The sequence below is a fragment of the Rhamphochromis longiceps genome, linkage group LG3 (assembly GCF_057381845.1).
Source record: "Rhamphochromis longiceps isolate RC_006_pf linkage group LG3, R_longiceps_female_GT1.1, whole genome shotgun sequence".
Lineage (NCBI taxonomy): Eukaryota > Metazoa > Chordata > Actinopteri > Cichliformes > Cichlidae > Rhamphochromis > Rhamphochromis longiceps.
Genome location: NC_140559.1, coordinates 59,779,975 through 59,798,499, shown reverse-complemented (window position 1 = coordinate 59,798,499; position 18,525 = coordinate 59,779,975). Strand labels below are relative to the sequence as shown.

The 18,525-nt window shown below is 43.4% G+C and overlaps 1 protein-coding gene and 1 long non-coding RNA gene across 2 annotated transcripts in view; both read right to left on the bottom strand.

Moving 5' to 3' along the window:
• LOC146675489 (uncharacterized) overlaps positions 1 to 7,960 on the bottom strand; it is a 129,538-nt gene extending 121,578 nt beyond the window's left edge. The window contains exon 1 of the long non-coding RNA XR_014908039.1: positions 7,902 to 7,960. This is a non-coding gene — a long non-coding RNA (uncharacterized LOC146675489). The remainder of the gene's footprint in view (positions 1 to 7,901) is intronic.
• LOC146675490 (protein NLRC3-like) lies at positions 4 to 7,893 on the bottom strand. Its single transcript, XM_085400531.1, has 6 exons — positions 7,702 to 7,893; positions 5,440 to 6,413; positions 5,178 to 5,327; positions 4,958 to 5,071; positions 1,268 to 1,344; positions 4 to 1,151 (listed from the first exon to the last, which is right to left on the bottom strand). Exons 2-6 carry the CDS (start codon positions 5,616 to 5,618, stop codon positions 19 to 21), a joined length of 1,653 nt encoding a protein of 550 aa, XP_085256657.1. The 5' UTR covers positions 5,619 to 6,413; positions 7,702 to 7,893; the 3' UTR covers positions 4 to 18.
• Positions 7,961 to 18,525: the final 10,565 nt, after the last annotated feature.

Here is an 18,525-nt window from a genome sequence, read left to right as displayed (position 1 = left end):
AGTACACCGAGGCCTCTGTCACATCCAGACACACTGCTCCAGGTCTTCTTGGTAGAACATGATGTTTCGTTTCTCCAGATGTTCAAACGCCAGCCTCCCCAGCTTCAGAAGAACTTTCCTATCAGCCTCCGTCAGCTCCTGTGGACTCGTCTCATGTCCCTCATGGTACTTGTTCTTCTTCCTCTTTGTCTGAACCAGCAGGAAGTGTGAGTACATGTCAGTCAGGGTCTTGGGCAGCTCTCCTCTCTGCTCTGTGGTCAACATGTGCTCCAGAACTGTAGCAGTGATCCAGCAGAAGACTGGGATACTACACATGATGTGGAGGCTCCTGGATGTCTTCATGTGGGAGATGATTCTGCTGGACAGCTCTTCATCACTGAATCTCCTCCTGAAGTACTCCTCCTTCTGGGCGTCAGTGAAACCTCGTACTTCTGTTAGCCTGTCAACACATGTAGGAGGGATCTGATTGGCTGCTGCAGGTCGGGAAGTTATCCAGACGAGAGCCGAGGGAAGCAGATTCCCCTGGATGAGGTTTGTCAGCAGCTGGCTGACTGATGACGTCTGTGTGACATCAGACAGCAGCTTCCTGTTGGTGAAATCCAATGAAAGTCTGCTTTCATCCAGGCCGTCAAAGATGAACAAAAGCTGAGAGACAGCCAGCTTCTCTGCTGTGACCTTCTGTAATGTTGGATGGAAAACATGGAGCAGCTCCAGAAGACTGTACTGCTCATCTCTGATCAGGTTCAGCTCCCTGAATGAAAGCAGAACCACCACACTGACATGTTGGTTCTCCAAGCCCTCTGCCCAGTCCAGAGTGAACTTCTGCACTGAGAAGGTTTTTCCAACACCAGCCACGCCGTTGGTCAGAACCACTCTGATGGGTCTCTGTTGGTCAGGTAAGGCTTTAAAGATGTCCTGGCACCTGATTGGAGCGTCATGGAGGGCGTCCATCTTGGAAGCTGTCTCCAGCTGCCTCACCGCATGTTGGGTATGAACCTCTTCACTCTGTCCCTCTGTGATGTAGAGCTCCGTGTAGATCCCGTTGAGGAGGGTTCTACTTCCTGTTTCATCACTTCCTTCAGTCACACGTTCACATCTCCTCCTCAGACTGATCTTATGTTCATCTAAAACCTCCTGCAGACCAACATCTGCTGAAAGAAAGAAAAACAATGAGACTAAAGAGAAAGAAAACTCTTCAATGTCTGAACAACACAAGAAGTCCAGTTTTCAGAAATGAGTCCATCAGCAGACAGATGTTCAGTCTTACTTTGTACACAGCTGCTCTGACTGGCTGTCTGCAGTCCAGCTCTGCTTCTGGATCTTTCTCCACACTGTGCAGAAGCTCTGATGGTGACACAGAAAAGTCAAAGTGGAGATACTTCTGTCCACCTTTGATTAGACTCATTATAAAAAGGAAAACAAAGTTTGAACACAGTCATGTTTCCAGTTCACTGACTTACATTTATTCCATGGACACTCACTCTAACCTGAACCACAGCTACAACCCAACATTGTTGAGGCCTCATCTCCTCCTTTCCTGACTGTAGAGGTTAAATATGCAACAACCAACAAATAAAATAATTTGGTTCATTTCAAAGAAATTCACACGGTGACCAAGTAAAGTAACCGTAGTAAAGGAGACAACATCCCGTTGATGGTGGGATTATTTGAAAGATTTGCTTTAGTCACGTCACCAAATGCAGTTGAACCACCCGTGGATCCATGTTTGACCATTCTACCACTCTGAGCTCTGCTTTTTAATCATTTTATTATTATCATCATTCATTTATTCATTCTTTGGAGGGGGGCTATTTCCTAATGCCGCCCTAATAAGCTGATGTTCAAGGGGAAATATAACAGAAACTCTTTCAGTGTTATTCATTAATAAATTAACAGATAAACTGTGAAGAAGAAAAAACTGAGATTTAAAGGAGAGAGTGAGAAACTTGATCATCCATCCTCATAATACATGTTTATCAGTATCTGCTGTGACCATACTGCAGTAATAACTACAAGTCTACATTTCTGTGACTGTTGATCAGTCACAGCAGGAATCTGAGCTCATCTCTGCACACAGAGCAGCTTCAACTCTGGGATAAACTGCTCGCTTCACGTCCTTCTCAGCTCACAGACACTCATCCTGATATTTTCCTTTAACATTTGATGGTATAATTCATCTGAGTTTACACTTTATCTACATGAATACAGAAAAACAGACCAAAACACCAGAAACCATCAGTTTCACTATGTAGAATATATTGTTGTTTCCTTGCTTTTAATTCAGAGAAAAACTCTGATTTGGATTTTCTCTGTTCTCTTTGCCACAGCCCATCCCAGCAGCAGCTGAAGCAGCTGACTGTCACAACACTGAATAACACTTTAAGAGGAACGTCTTGATGCATTCTCAATCATCCAGGAAAGTAAATCTCCAAAAGTTGATTCTGTTCATCTGGACGTAGCATAAGTGTGTCCCAGCTGGACTTTTGTCAAAGCTGGAACGGCTCCTAAAGAAAGCTCCAGCCGATCCAGGAGAGAAGGACAACCGCTGACTAAGAGAAAACCTGTAGTGATGTGTCAGGAGTATCGGAGCAGTTGAGATGCATTTTTTCTAAACACCGGGTCTCTGTGGCTTTTAAACCCCAAAACACGCTGCGCCAAAAATTGGTCCACCCCAAGGATCAGAGTAACAGAGTAACATAGTGTACGCTGTTAAGTGCAGGAGGATTGCCAGGATTTATACATCGGGGAAACCAAACAACCTCTGGCTACAACACAGAAGAGCTACTTCGTCAGGCCAGGACTCTGCAGTCTATTTACACCTACAGGCCAGTGGACACTCTTTCAATTACATCCTCATCATGTGTAGGGAGGAACGCTGGTTGGAGGGCGGAGTCAAGGAGGCCATTTACGTGAAAAGGGAAAGACCATCTCTGAATCGAGGAGGGGGCCTAAGGGTACATTTGTCACAATCTTACAGCGCTGTGATTGCAGCCATTCCCCAACTCTCTGTGAATGGGACTCATGGACATTGATCAATGGTCATGAGAATTTGCATAATTAAGATGACCTCCCAGCCCATTTGTCAGCTGGTGATCAGCTGATCACGGGGCCGGGTTTAAAGGAGAGACGCCACCCACCTGGCTCCGCTCGCTCTCCGTGTTAGATTTGTATTGTTGATTGTCATTTATGCTTAGAAATATTTACTTATATATGCTTAGAGTTTTGTAATTAGTTGTAGATTGGTAGAGGTTTTGATCCTTGATAGTCTGCAAACTTTGTGTGTATTAGACAGCACTTTGGGAGCATGAGAGGTCATACCGTGTCTTATTGTTTTATGGTAGGATTAACGTAGTTGCGTCTGTTCTAGTCTAAGTGCTCTTTGTTTAGATGAACTGCAGGACTTCCTCACCGTGTTATCTAGGATGAACCATCTAGGGTGAGGGGGAGGCTACCCTCTTCCTGACCAAGGATGTTTGACCCTTTGATCAGCAGTCCACACACACACACACACACACACACACACACACACAGGCAAGGTACTCTTTGTTTGTATGTAGACGTCGTATGTTAATGAACCTATGCATATTCATGTAACCTCAATAAAAGGACAGTGTATGGGAGAACGGACGAGAGCAACTGGGGTCAAGCGAAGGGACGGCGCTCTGTCCGGTCTCTCCCGTGCACGAGTAACATGAAGAACTTTGCCTATTTGTGTCTTGCTTAGCAGTGTAATTATATTGTCTTAACGTTCCAGCGAATAGGTTCAAGCTACAAACCTATCACTCCATCTGTGACGACAGTTCCGAAGCCACGCTTCGTGCACTGATCGTTACTAGAATAACTGCGTGTCTCTTCCAACCCACCGCTAGCCTTCGCCGCGTTGGAGTCTAGCCAGCATGCCACACGGGCACGCCGAACTACTGTGTGTAATTCGCCTGATCGTGACACCATTGTTCCTTCAGTGGGCTGGTTTCAGTCATTATGCAAATGTACTGTTTATACGATTGAAACCTGCAGTCAGCTGAGACTGAAGAAGTCACCTGGATGAGAGACGAAATGTTTCTCCCACAAAACGCTACGTCCAGATGAACTGAATCAACTTTTGGAGAACGTTGAATCAGTATTTCAGCTTTAAGAAGGTATTTTAACACAAACATCAGTCCTTCTACTTCAGTATGTTTGACACTTTGTTTACGCCTAAATTAACTTTACTGTTAACGAGTTTTCATGTTTCTGTAATCCACCAGTGTGCTCATGCTTTTTTAATTGAAAAGAGATTTTTAATGATCAAATATAATTATGTTTGTTATTTGTGGATTTTAAATGTCCTTGACAGAGACAGATGATGATCATTATCCTGCACTGTGGTCTCAAGTTTGGTCGAGCTAGCACAAAGAATGGCTATGTTGAACTTCCTCCTGGGATCTACACTAAGAAGTGAGTCCAACATTAGCAGGGTCTCGTTCCTTTATCTGGATTCACTTTAGCATTCACAGTCACGTGAAGCTTGTTATTAACTCGATAAGTCAACCCAGGGTTTCAGCTGAGCGCTCACATGAAACACATGGTGTTGGCAGCATCTGATCAATCATATTCATGGAGACGTGTATCAGCAACAGAGCAGCTGAGTTTGCAGAAGGAAGTCAAACTAAACCATAGGCTATACCACCTGAAACACCTGAGTGGAAGCTCCTCCCTACACTGTGTTTGAAGCAAAGCACAAAGGAGACACCTGCTGGAGCAGCTGGAGTCCTACAGACACTCAGCCTCTTCACTACACAAACACCTCCTACAACATCCACTCTTTCCACTCTGACTGCTGTGTTTGTGGAAACACTCCAACACACACCGCTTCACATACCAACATAGAAATGTGTGAAAAAGAGCTGAGCTGATATTAAACATGAGGATTTATTTAGAAATACAGAGTCAGGAACAACATCTAGACACACATTACCTCTCAGCAGCAGAAGAACATCCTTTAAAGTTTAAATCAATATCCTTCGACACGTTGCTCTTTAAGGAAACACAGCTGGGTTCAGGTCCAGGAGATTCTGGCCTCTTATTGATCCTAAAAGAAAAACAATAAATGTAACAGCTTCATGAGACAGGAAGGAAAAACTGGAAATATTAAATTAAAGACATGATGAACAAACTCATAAAAATAATGTACTTACTCTTTGTCACATAACAGACTTTTGTTAAAGTTTACACCAATATCCTTTGACCTGTTGCTCTTTAAGGAAACACAGCTGGGTTCAGGTCCAGGCTCTGGATTAGTTTCAGGGTTATGTCCAGCTGAGCCTGGTACGCCCCACAGCTCTGGGCTTTAAAACAACACACACAGAGGTATGAGTGTGAATAATGATGGAGCAGTGATGTGAGTGCTGAGCTGTGACATGGAGAAGAGTCATGGACAGTTAGAGATGGTCATCTCACCTCTGAGCTTTGGTCTGGCTCTCATGTTCCCCACACAGAGTGCTTTTAGAGGGAGGGACTCCCTCCTCTCTGTCCTCACACTGATCCATGCTGCTGAAAACGTCCAGATGAACAGAATCAACTCTTTGGGGATTTACTGGATGATTGAGCATCAAGACACTTTTTAATATTTTACTCATTTCTGAAGCTTTTTACCAACTTTGTTCAAATTGGTCTGCTGTCATTTTATTGTTGACAAAAAGAGACTTTGAGTTTGAGTGTTGACGTTTCCATGTGGGACTGTTGCTGCAACACCAGGATGTTACTACAGAATACACTTTATATTGTGAGCACTTGGATGTTAGTCCAGTGGTCCTAAACTGACACACCTGCACCTGGATTCATTCTGACCAGATTTTAACCCAACAGTGTTTCATACTTAATACATCAGACACAAACTCTGCAGCTGTCATTGTGTGCAGTGTGTGTGCAGTGTGTGTGCAGTGTGTGTGCAGTGTGTGTGCAGCGGGTCACTGTGTCCTATGAGTGTTATACTACAATAAACAGAGCCTGACCGCGGGCATAAAGAGGGCAAAAACCCACTTATGCTCTAAAGATGAAGTTCTGTTTCTCTTCAAATGAGCCTCAGAGCATGTGGAGGGTCATTGAACGCATCACAGATTACCTCAAGAACAACAGGCTGAAGAACATAAAAACAAACGCAGAGTTTCTGTCTGACGGTTTGAACATGAAACAGGAATTATTGAACAAAAACGGCCAGTTTACTAATTTATGATCAATCATCAACGCATTCACCTACAATACACGAATGAACATCACCAGTTAAACTGAAAATAACCTGCACACAAATACGACAGCAGACTATAGCGAACGAGCAGAGAAATGCATTTTATAGATGAAGTGTTGGCAGCGACTTCCGAAAAGCAACTCTTAGGACAGCCCTGTCTCACTGTCAGCAGTTAATCAACATCCACCTATGGGCTCAAATTGTGGTCATAAATATTTTGTACTTGTAAATCAGTTTTGTATGTGTAAAAAGAATTTGTGTGTGTGTAAAATAAGGTTTGTGTGTGGACTTAGCCAAAAAATACGTGTGAAACTCTGCACTCAAGTTTCAAGTTACAAGTACAAATTTTGACCCTATTTTCTTCCTTTCATTTGATTGGTCAATGCCATGTCAATCCCTAACTTTCAGTAGCTGTTGAAAGGATAAAGTTGTGGTATGTCAGTGGTTAGAATTACCATTATTACTTTAGGATTAGTTTAACACAAAGTCAGGGCTGACCCGGGACCATTGCTGTGAGTCACATTTCGCAGCATAAAGGTCCTTTCACATCAGACGCAGCATGTGCTGCTAATGCTAACTGCTAACTAAGCACGTAAACCTGTGACACAAAAAATCACAAAACTCGGACCACCACAGACTGTTTTCCTTCTGTTAAATTATAATATTATTTTATGCCATGTTAGACCCCTAATTAAAGATTGTGAATTATTATGTAGTTTTAGTTTGCATTATTCTCCTGAATTAGAAGAAGCTGATAACTATTGCATTTGTTAAACTGATTTGCATTACATTAGACTGCTGGCTTGTTGTGAATGAAAGATATTGTTTTATGATGCATTATACTGCTGAGTTATAAGAAATACTGTTTGCAGAAAGTCATCGCCTTATTTGTCTGATTAGAAGAGAACAGAACATGCTGGAGTTTTCTGCCCCATCTCAGCAGGAGCAGATAAACGGGGAGCCAAGGTCGTAGCTTAGGCGCCGTGTGAGAGAAAGCATGTGAATGTTTAGGCTTTTATGATAAGGTGGAGGCACCAGAGGCTATAAGAGTTTGAGCAATGCTCCACCATTTTGAGATCTGATGCTGTCTGCATACAGTGTCCATCTCCCACGCGTGTGATCATTAAAATCATCGTTTTTCCTCTTGTCTCGATCCCCAATTTTGAACTCGTAACACTTCCTAGTGATGAAGGAATGAAAAGGGGCATTTATTCCCTTCAAGGATCTGAAGCTTCATAAAGCACCACTCAAATAGCCAAACCCACCTGTTCTCTGATTGGATTGTTAAATTTGTGATTGACATGACATTGGCTAATCAGATGAAAGGCAGAAAAATAGGGTCGTACTTGAAACTTGAGTGCAGAGTTTCACACGTATTGCTTGGCTAAGTCCACACACAAATCTTTTTTACACCTACAAATCCTGATTTATAAGTACAAAATATTTATGACCACAATTTGAGCCCATACAGCCACAGACTGATGGAGGCAGGAGAAGCTGCCTACAGACATCAGTCAGTGGATCCACAGTAACATCGAGTTCAGCTGCTGATCATCAACTGTTTCTGTCTCGTTCCCAGACTCTGATCTCACATAAAACGAAGCAGATTTATGCTGAAACTAAGCTGCACACAGCTGATGTCAGCCAGGAAAACAGTACAGACTGCTAACGTTACCTTAACTTCGAGACGATCAACTGCGCCACAACATTCACGAAAGTGAAAGTAAAAGCGACGGAAGGAAACGCCCAGAGAGGCGTTTGAGGGACGGTCAGAGTCAGGAACCTCAGAAACGCATCAGGCTGGAGTTTAATTCTGCTTTCATCTTTAGAAACATCTGGAAATAGTTATAAAAACGCTGCGTAATAAAGAAAAATAGTGTAGATTAGTTTGAGTTGTGTTTAGCTGAGCTGTGTCTTTAATCTGAAGTTCATTTTGTGGAGGAGCAGCAAGACTTTCAGTGTTACTCTCAGAGAAAGCCTCCCAATGTCTGTTGTCTTAATAGTGGAATTATCTGGAAAATGAACCAGTTCTTATGAGCTGCTTTTCTGTATGAGCAGTCACAGCATTTTATACAGCGTGCTTCATTCACACAAGCACTTCTTTTTCTAACAATGACACTATGATGGATGCATCGGAGAGGAAGTCGGGGTTCCACATCTTGCCCAAGGATACCGTGGCGTGCAGACTGGAGCAGCCAGGGATCAAACCTCCAACCTTCCAGTTAGTAATTCTACCTGCTGAGCTACAGTCTGTACTTCCTGAACACCACACCCTCCTTTTGTTTCTTTCTTTATTTTTTGTTTTGGTTCACATACATTGATATTCTGCTGTAAACAACTAATGAGAACATTTTATAAAAGCTTTGAGTGTCCATCAGGATCCTGTAGAAACACCTTCCATCTCAAACATCAATATTCTGAATTCTGTTTAGAAAGAAATAGATTTCTAGAAAATTATCTAAAGAATTCAACATCTGTTTTGTTTTCTACTATTTATTTAAAAAGTCCCTCTAGCACAGATTTCTTTAGTCACATGTCTTTATGTGTCTTCCATACAAATGTTAACAAACACTCAACACAGCAACACTGAAAGCATTTGAATGTAAATTTCATTCAAATTAAACTTTATACACAATTACAATAATGGAAAAATGACTAAATATTAAAACACTACAACCACTGAAGAAATAAAACCAATCACAATCAACATCAACATCAATTCATATACGTTCATGTGATATCTTTGGGTTCAAAAAACCCAATACCCTTGAATCCATCTTTTAAATTACATTTAAATTTCAGCTGGCAGCAAAGAAGTTAATCAGAAATTAACCACAATTAATCTGCAGCTTCATCAGTGTGATGCTGAGTTTCTGACTGAAATTCAGTCTGAACATGTCTGACTCTGTTAAACAGTCAGAGTGTTTCTCTAACAGCAGGAGCCTCTTTACACTCAGCTTCACACAGATGAGCTGAGGAATGATCAAGCAAACTTCTTCTTCTGTCATTTTTAACAGCAGCTTGCATCCAAAGATGTTGCACTACTGCCATCTCCTGGCTTTTACTCTTACTTCTCTTCTAGATCCTCTTGATGACATCAGTATTTCTCAAAAATGAAAAACCACTCTGTTGTGTTTACAAGGTTCTATAATAAGGGAAGAAAATTAGTACATGCTGTTACCCTGTCAGACCAGGGGTGTCGCTAATGAGGCTGGGTAAGAGAAAGAGGAGAAGAAGAAAGTAGAGAGCGAGAACAAGATGGAGCTCCGCTGTAAAGCCTAAAATAAAGTGTTGAACCCAGACGTCGCCTCCGCTGCCTGATTACACACCCAACAAATTGGCGACGAAGATGAGCGCTTCAGTGCCGAGCCCACCGCCCTTTTTGCAACATGCGGGTGAGCCGCCAATACCGTTTATGACGTGGTGCAAATTCTTTGAGAACTACATGCTAGTGATAAATGCTACGGGAGATGCATGGCCGGAGGCGAGACGACGAGCCGTCTTATTACATTGCTTGGGACCAGAGGGACAACGACTGTTCTACACACTGCCAAATCAAGGTACGACGTTTGCTGAAGCCATGACTGCGCTTGAAAACCACTTTGTCCCTAAAGTGAATGTAGTGGCATGCAGGCACACATTCAGACAGCGAATTCAGCGGGCTGATGAAACGGTGACTCAGTATGTTGCCGCCCTCAGAGCGTTAGCTGTGCCATGTGGTTTTGGAATAATGGAGGGTGAAATGATTCGGGATCAACTTGTTGCTAATGCTAATCTCAGTGTTGTTAAAGAAAAATTGCTGCTGGAGGAGGACCTTACATTGGACAAGGCAGTTACTATTGCATGTCAGGTGGAGGCTGTGGTCAAGAATGCTACACTCCTCTCTGCTGCACCCACGGCCCAGACTGCTGCAGTACAAGCTGTGGGGGTGAAGGACGCACGTCTTCGGGGAAAAAGAGGAGCGCGACCGGCTCAAGCTCGGGGACCTACATCTAAAGAATGGCACAAAAAGGCAAGTGATAAAGAGCAACAGCGTCATTGTTTCAGATGTGGATCCGAGAAACACCTGGCTAATGATAAAAACTGTCCAGCAGCAACAGTAAAATGTGATAAATGCAACAAAAAAGGGCACTTCGCCAGAGTTTGTAAATCAGCTGTAGCAGTGGTCAGGGAAGTAGTTGTTCCTGAGTTCACAGTTTTATGTGTCGATGATCACAAACTGATGACTGCAGCATGTGATAAGATTACATGCAAAATGAACATTGAAACACCACAGGGAAACTCTCAGGTTCTGGAGTTAATTGTGGATACAGGAGCTTCAGTATCTATCCTCCCAGAAGCCATCTACAAAGAACATTTTGCACCCTGCGCTTTGACTGAACCGAAAGTTAAGCTTGTCACTTATGCAAAAGGTGACTTGCCTGTCATTGGCTGCCTACAGGCTTCAGTGAGGGTTGCAAGCAATGACAGAAAAGTGCCAGGATCATTCTTCATAGTTAAAGATGGATCACCGTTGCTGGGGTTGGACTTAATTAAAGCACTTAACATTGATATCATTGCTGGAAAAGTCATCAACAAAGGAGAGGATCCTGCAAGAGGAGCACCAGCCAGTAAACAAACATGCATGGTGAATAACATTGATTCCTCTTCTTCCCATCATCTTGGAGCTGTTAAAGGGTTTATCCACAAAGTTCAAGTGAACAAGACAGTACAGCCAGTTTGTCAAAAACTGCGGCGTCTACCACTCAGCATACGTGAGGAGGTGTCAGCTGAATTGAAACGTCTACTCCAAGCAGGCATCATCGAACCAGTGGATGCAGCTGAATGGGTGAGTCCTCTGGTGGTTGGAAGAAAAAGTAAGGGAGACTTAAGACTTTGTGTGGATCTGCGTGAACCTAACAAGAGTGTGATCATGGACTGTTACCCTCTTCCTCACATGGAGGATTTGTTCGCACAGCTGGCTGGGGCTACACATTTTAGCCAGATTGATTTAAGTTCAGCTTATCACCAACTGCCTCTTCACCCTGATAGCCGAAGCCTCACAGCATTCATAACCCATGAGGGACTCTTCCAGTTTACCCGAGTTCCATTTGGACTTGCTTCAGCCCCTTCTGCCTTCCAAAAGATGATGCAAACAGTCCTAAAAGACCAGACAGGAGTACAGAACTACTTGGATGACATAATAGTGTATGGACATTCCAGAGAAGAGCATGATGAACGGTTACAGGCTGTCCTCCAACGCCTGAAGGATGTCGGTCTGCAGATCAACTTCAACAAAAGTTCATTTGGACAGACATCTATTCCGTTCTTGGGACACGTCATTTCCAAGGATGGCCTGAGCCCCAGCCCAGACCACCTGACTGCCATTGCCAAAGCCCCTGCACCACAGGACATGGCTGCTCTTCGTTCCTTCTTAGGCTTGACTTCGTGGTTCAGCAAATTCCTAGCAAACTATGCAACTGTGGTTGAACCACTCCGTGAGTTACTTCGGACAAGTCAGACAGCTGAACTTCAATGGACTGATACAGCAAATGAAAGCTTCAACAAACTGAAGGAAATGCTACTAAAAAGCCCAGCACTGGCAATCTTCAACCCAAATCTGCCAACGTTCATCACCACTGATGCGTCAGATTATGGTCTTGGAGCTGTTCTGACCCAGATCAACTCAAACAATGAGGAACGTGCTGTTGCTTTTGGCTCCCGCACCCTGTCCCCTGCCGAGAGGAAATATTCAACAATTGAAAAAGAAGCCCTCGCCTGCGTATGGGCCGTTGAAAGATGGAGGACGTACATATGGGGACAGAGATTTACTCTGAGAACTGATCACCAGGCCCTCACCACCCTGTTAAGTACTAAGGGGATGAACAGAGCTGGCATGAGGATAGCACGTTGGTCAGCCAGACTGATGTGTTTCCAGTATGACTTAGAGTACCGTCCAGGAAGCCAAAATGTTATAGCTGACTGTATGTCCCGTGTTCCCCTGCATACCACAAACACAAGTGAAGACTCTGAACAGGACTTAATCACAGAGATTGCTGAAATTTCTCCTCAGCTAACAGCGCTTCCACTGGCTGACTTCAGAGCAGAATGTGAAGACTGTCCTGAATTAACAAAACTAAGACAGATCGTTCTTTCGGGCTGGCCGAAATTAAGCAAATCCTTACCAGATGATGTCAAACCCTACTTCCTGGTCCGACATGAACTGGCAGCAGAGTCACCGCTGATATTTAGAGGAACACGGCTGATTGTTCCCAAATCTCTGCGAGGAAAAGTAGTGCACCTAGCCCATGAAGGACATCAAGGCATGGTCCGAACCAACCAACGCCTGAGAGATCTATATTGGTGGCCAAACATGGATGAACTGGTCCACGAAATATTGTCCACATGCACAACCTGCCAATTGTGTGACAAGACTGCAGCTGTTTCACCTGCACCGTTACAACCCATCAAATTCCCAGAGGGTCCGTTTCAACATGTTGCTGTCGACATTGTTGGTCCGTTGGAACAAGGAACCTATGACTGCAGGTTTGCCATCACACTAGTTGACTATTTCAGTAAGTGGCCTGAAGTCGCATTCACACCAAACGCCTCAACTGCGACAGTGATTGCATTTCTGACTTCCATTTTCGCCCGTGAAGGAAACCCTTATGAAATTACAACTGATAATGGTCCGCAGTTCACCTCAGCTGCCTTTGCTGAGTTTCTCGCTGAAAGGGGCATAAAACACATCAGGACAAGCGTTTATCATCCTCAAGCAAATGGATGTGTGGAGCACTTTAATAGAGTACTGAAGGACTCCATACAGACAGCACAAGCTACTCAGCGACCATGGAAAACTGTGGTTACAGAACTGCTTCAAAGTTATAGAGCGACTCCCCACGCTACAACCGGTGAGTCCCCTTTCCAGCTCCTCAGAGGAAGAGCCATGCGGACTAAACTCAACATTCTACCACCACCAAAGGATGCTGGACAATATGACCACATCAGATCCAAAGTGACATTGACACAGAAAAGAAGTGCACTTTATACAGACAGAAAGAGAGGTGCTAAACCTACTAAAGTGACTGTGGGTGCGTCAGTGAGAGTACGAAAGCCATTCCATGTGGGAAAAGGAGAGCCACAATACACCAAGCCGCTGGAGGTACAGCAGCAGACGGGTGAGAGTTCTTTCATCCTCAGCGATGGGAGAAGATGGAATGCAGCACGTCTCTCACTTGTCCCAGAGAACTCAAAACACACACAAAGAGCTGATACAGAGACAGAAAACATCAGCTCAGCACAGACTGCTACACGTCCCACACTGCAGAGGGACAGACAACCACCAAGATGGACAAAAGACTTTGTTATGAAATAGTTCAGAGGTAAAAAGAAAGGAGAAATATGCAGATGTGAGAAATGACTGTGAAGGGAAAGTGCATTTGAGTTTCATTAGTTATCTTTAATTCCAGCTGTGACTTCTGATAAGCTGAGAAGAGGGCACATGGTTGTTACTGTTGATTCAGGGTTGATCCGGGGCACGTTTACTTTGCCATTACAGTTCTTTTATCAGGATATATATATAATACTGTTCTGAAGTTACTAATTGCCTCAAAAGTAAAAGGCTGTCGAATGGTTCATGTTGTGCTACAAGGGAAAGAGTATTATTTGAGAAAAGGGGGAGATGTTGTGTTTACAAGGTTCTATAATAAGGGAAGAAAATTAGTACATGCTGTTACCCTGTCAGACCAGGGGTGTCGCTAATGAGGCTGGGTAAGAGAAAGAGGAGAAGAAGAAAGTAGAGAGCGAGAACAAGATGGAGCTCCGCTGTAAAGCCTAAAATAAAGTGTTGAACCCAGACGTCGCCTCCGCTGCCTGATTACACACCCAACACACTCCTTTCACCTCATCATGACCAGTGTTGAGAAGGTTACTTTTAAAATGTATTCCATTACAGAATACAGAATACATGCCCCAAAATGTATTCTGTAACGTATTCCGTTACGTTACTCAATGAGAGTAACGTATTCTGAATACTTTGGATTACTTAATATATTATCGTGCTTTTTACAACAACGTGAATGTACTATTGCTGTGTGATTTATTACTATTACTGAAGGTCCACGACTCCGAACTGTAGTAAAGGGACCTCTGACTAATACGGCGGGGTCCCTGTCGGCTCGTAGCCGAAAAATAGCTTTACTTTGTTGTGTGGGTCAACTTTTCTTGCGAGAGACAGAGAGAAGCGTTGAAAGGCTGCTCCAACGGAACTTATTGTTTCGGAGGAAAACACGAACACGGTGTACAGTCGAGTCTTAATAGCTTACTTACAACTGGGCTCGTCAGGCACTCTTCTTGGCTGAAGTGGTTATTATTATATTTACATGTACTCGTACCTTTCCACTCCCCTTTTTCTCCCTCCTGCTCACAGACCCATAACAGTCCATTCTCCCTGCAGCACGGACTACACTGCCCATGATGCTACATTCTTTAGAGCTGTGCTTGTAGCATTCTGCCTGTTAGCTTAGCACAACAACAACGAAAAGGCGCTCTCTCACCCAGGAAACACACAGTCGCAGAGAGAGAGAGAGCGTCGCCCTGTAACCATGGCAACCGTAACGCTGCCGCCTGGAACAACAGAACGTAGCTGTCAAACAAAACCCAAACAGTCCTGACCCGCGACAAAATGAAACAGGAAAGTACCGCAGTGTAATCCATTTATTTCAACAAAGTAACTGTATTCTGAATACCACCTTTTTAAACGGTAACTGTAACGGAATACAGTTACTCATATTTTGTATTCTAAATACGTAACGGCGGTACATGTATTCCGTTACTCCCCAACACTGATCATGACTTAACTGATTAACCACTTTTTCAAACGTAAGTTTACTTACTTAACTTATAGGTTTCCAGTTCAACCTACCTCTATGTTGTAAATCACTGAGTAGGTGTCATATTTCAGTTTAAGTACAATTATTGGGTTACGGCATTTACTTGAAAATATCTCGGTTGTTTGATACTTATTGTGTTCATCAAAGCTGGATGGGAGGAGCTGTTATGTAAAATCTGATTATATTTTTGTGGTACTACTTTCTGTGTAAAGTAGAGAACACCAAATGTGGTATATGTGCACATTGATATGCCTCTGCCTTTCCACAACAAGGTTAATAAAGTAAGTTACTAACAACCAAACAGGTGTTGTTACTTTAACAGTTAAGTTATAAGAGAGAACATAACAAACTGGTTGAGATCCTGGATTCTTTAATCCAGGAATGGGAAGGGAAGAGGAATACAGAGGGCTGATTGGTCAGTTCGTGAGGTGGTGTGAGGAGAATCACCTGAAACTGAATGTGGCCAAAACAAAGGTGCTGGTGGTGGACTTTGGCAGAAACAGATCCCTCCTCTGTCTGCACTGGTGGGAATGATGTTGAAATAGTCACATCCTTTAAGTATCTGGGAGTTCATCTGGATCACAAGTTGGAGTGGTCTGCCAACATGGACGCTGCCTACAAAAAGGGTCTGAGCCAGCTTTACTTTCTACGAAGGCTCAGATGGTAAATGGACCACCTGGAGGAGGTGATCTGTGACACACTGCTGTCAATCATGGACAATGACTCTCACCCCTCCATGATACACTGGACAATCTGCACAGCAGTTTCAGCAACAGGTTCCTTCAACCCTGCTGTCTGAGGGAACGTTACAGGAGATCGTTCCTTCTGCTGCCTTCAGACTCTTCAATTCATCCACTTGGGTCATGAAGACGGAGCAGAAAAGGAGAACGCCTTCTTCCCAAGCTCTGCATGAACTGATGGAACAGTGGATGTAATGATGTCCTGAGACTGCAGGCTGTGACTAAACTGTTTGCCTAACATGTACTCTGATAAATAGGAGGCAGTAACCCAGAAACAGATTGATAGATAAAATGATACTAATGGACCATCCTGTGTAAGACCAATGAGGACCAGTTAACCAGAGAACACAGAGTACAGTGGTGTGTTAAAGGTTTACAGACAGTTATAAATCTTAATGCCCCATGATGGACAAAATCCAACAGATGAAGAGAGCGAGCAGAGTCATTCATATAAATCATGTCATTGTAATCCAGGGCAGGTAAAAAAAAGGTGGCAGCAACAAGCTTTTTCCTGTGAAACATGATCTGTTCCTGGAAGAGAAGCCCAACTTCAGCCTCAGTGTCTTTATTAGATGTTCAATGTGTGGCTTATAGGAATGACTGTCATCAACCACAATACCGAGGTCTGTGTACGAGGCCACAGTTTCAATAGAAATACTTTGAGCAGATACAGGAGAAGGAAATAAAGGCGGACCCTCTTTCTGTTTGTGAACAACATGACTTTGGTTTTTTCTACATTTAAAGCCAGTCTGAGCCAGCTGAGACTGAATACTATCAACAGCTGCTGTAATGGTTTGAAAACTATGTTGATGGTATAAAATGAACAGATGCATCTAGATTTTGTGCCACACCGTTGACATAAGTAGCCCAGGACAGAACCCTGTGCACTCGTTTAGTGACATTTAAAAAGCTGGAAGAGAGACCATTGAGCTGAACGCACTGCTGATGTCCAAAAGAACATTAGAGAAGCAGCCAGCTGCTCGGTCTGAAAGGCCTATTTCCAGTAATCTCTGACATAAAATGCTGTGGTCAGCAGCTCAGCTCATAAACCAAGGGACTGGGAGCAGCTGCTGCTGAGTGTTGCTGGAGTTCCTGTGCTGTTAGATCCTCATCCTCTCCACGCAGCTTGGAAGTAGGTGAAGTTGTGCCAGAAGAGTTTTTGTTGTGGTCGACAGTGTCAAAGACTTTGATAGATCAATAAAAAGAGCTGCACAGTAGTTCTTTGCATCCAGCGCTTCATAGATGTCTTTGAGAACTTTTATCAAAGCAGTTCCAGTACTGTGCAGTTTCCTAAAACCAGACTGGAAGGGAGATAAAATCCTATTTTCATCCAGATAACTTTGAAGTTGATTATTTACCAGCCTTTGAAGAACCTTAGATAAGCAGTGTTGGGGAGTAACGGAATACATGTACCGCCGTTACGTGTTACCGTAACGGCGGTACCGATGCTACTAAAGAATGTAGCATCATGGGCAGTGTAGTCCGTGTTGCAGGGAGAATGGACTGCCATACACGTTATGGGTCTGTGAGCGCGAGGAGGGAGAAAAAGGGGAGTGGAAAGGTACGAGTTATCGTCGAGGAAAAACGGGAGCTGGAAGCATGTAAATATAATAATAACCACTGCAGCCAAGAAGAGTCCCTGACGAGCCCAGTTGTAGGTAAGCTATTAAGACTCGACTGTACACCGTGTTCGTGTTTTCCTCCGAAACAATAAGTTCCGTTGGAGCAGTCTTTCAACGCCTCTCTCCGTCTCTCAAGAAAAGTTGACCCACACAACAAAGTAAAGCTATTTTTCGGCTATGAGCCGACAGGGATCCCGCTGTATTAGTCAGAGGTCCCTTTACTACAGTTCGGAGTCGCGGACCTTCAGTAATAGTAATAAATCACACAGCAATAGTACATTCACGTTGTTGTAAAAAGCATGATAATATATTAAGTAATCCAAAGTATTCAGAATACGTTACTCTCATTGAGTAACGTAACGGAATACGTTACAGAATACATTTTGGGGCATGTATTCTGTATTCTGTAACGGAATACATTTTAAAAGTAACCTTCCCAACACTGTAGATAAGACACAGAGTTTGGAAATTGGCCTGTAATTACTAACTGTTGAAGAATTACCAGCTTTCAGTGGGGGAGTGCAGAGGCACACTTCCACATCTGTGGTAAAGCCTTCTGTTGTAGAGAAAGATTAAAAATATAAGACACTGGCTCAGCTATGATATTTGCAGCCAAGTGCAAGAAGGAAGGAGAACGATTGTGAGGACGAGTTTCTGGTGTTGGGGCTATTCAAAGCCTTACAAACCTCTTCTACTGTGACAGGTGTGAAGGAAAAGGTATCAGTAAGCAGGAACTACGAGCAGAGTTGTGTGCAAGAGGTTTACCATCAGATACTGTGCTGAACAAAGAACAAGAAGCAACAAAGTGTTTGTTAAAGCAACATTTCAGTTTTGTCTGACACAGGAGTGGAGTCGATATTTAAGTGAGGAGGAAGCTCTGAGGAGTCACAGCTGGCAGAGACACTTTATAGTTTGCCAAAACCTCCTACGGTCGTTTGGACTGTCAGTCGTTACAGTAAAAAAATAGTTATATTGGATCTAGATGATGGAGGCAGTAATCCAATTACACAGCTAATGAAAACGTAGCCAATTAGCATCAGAGCCAGACTTCCTGCCCAGGCCTGGTT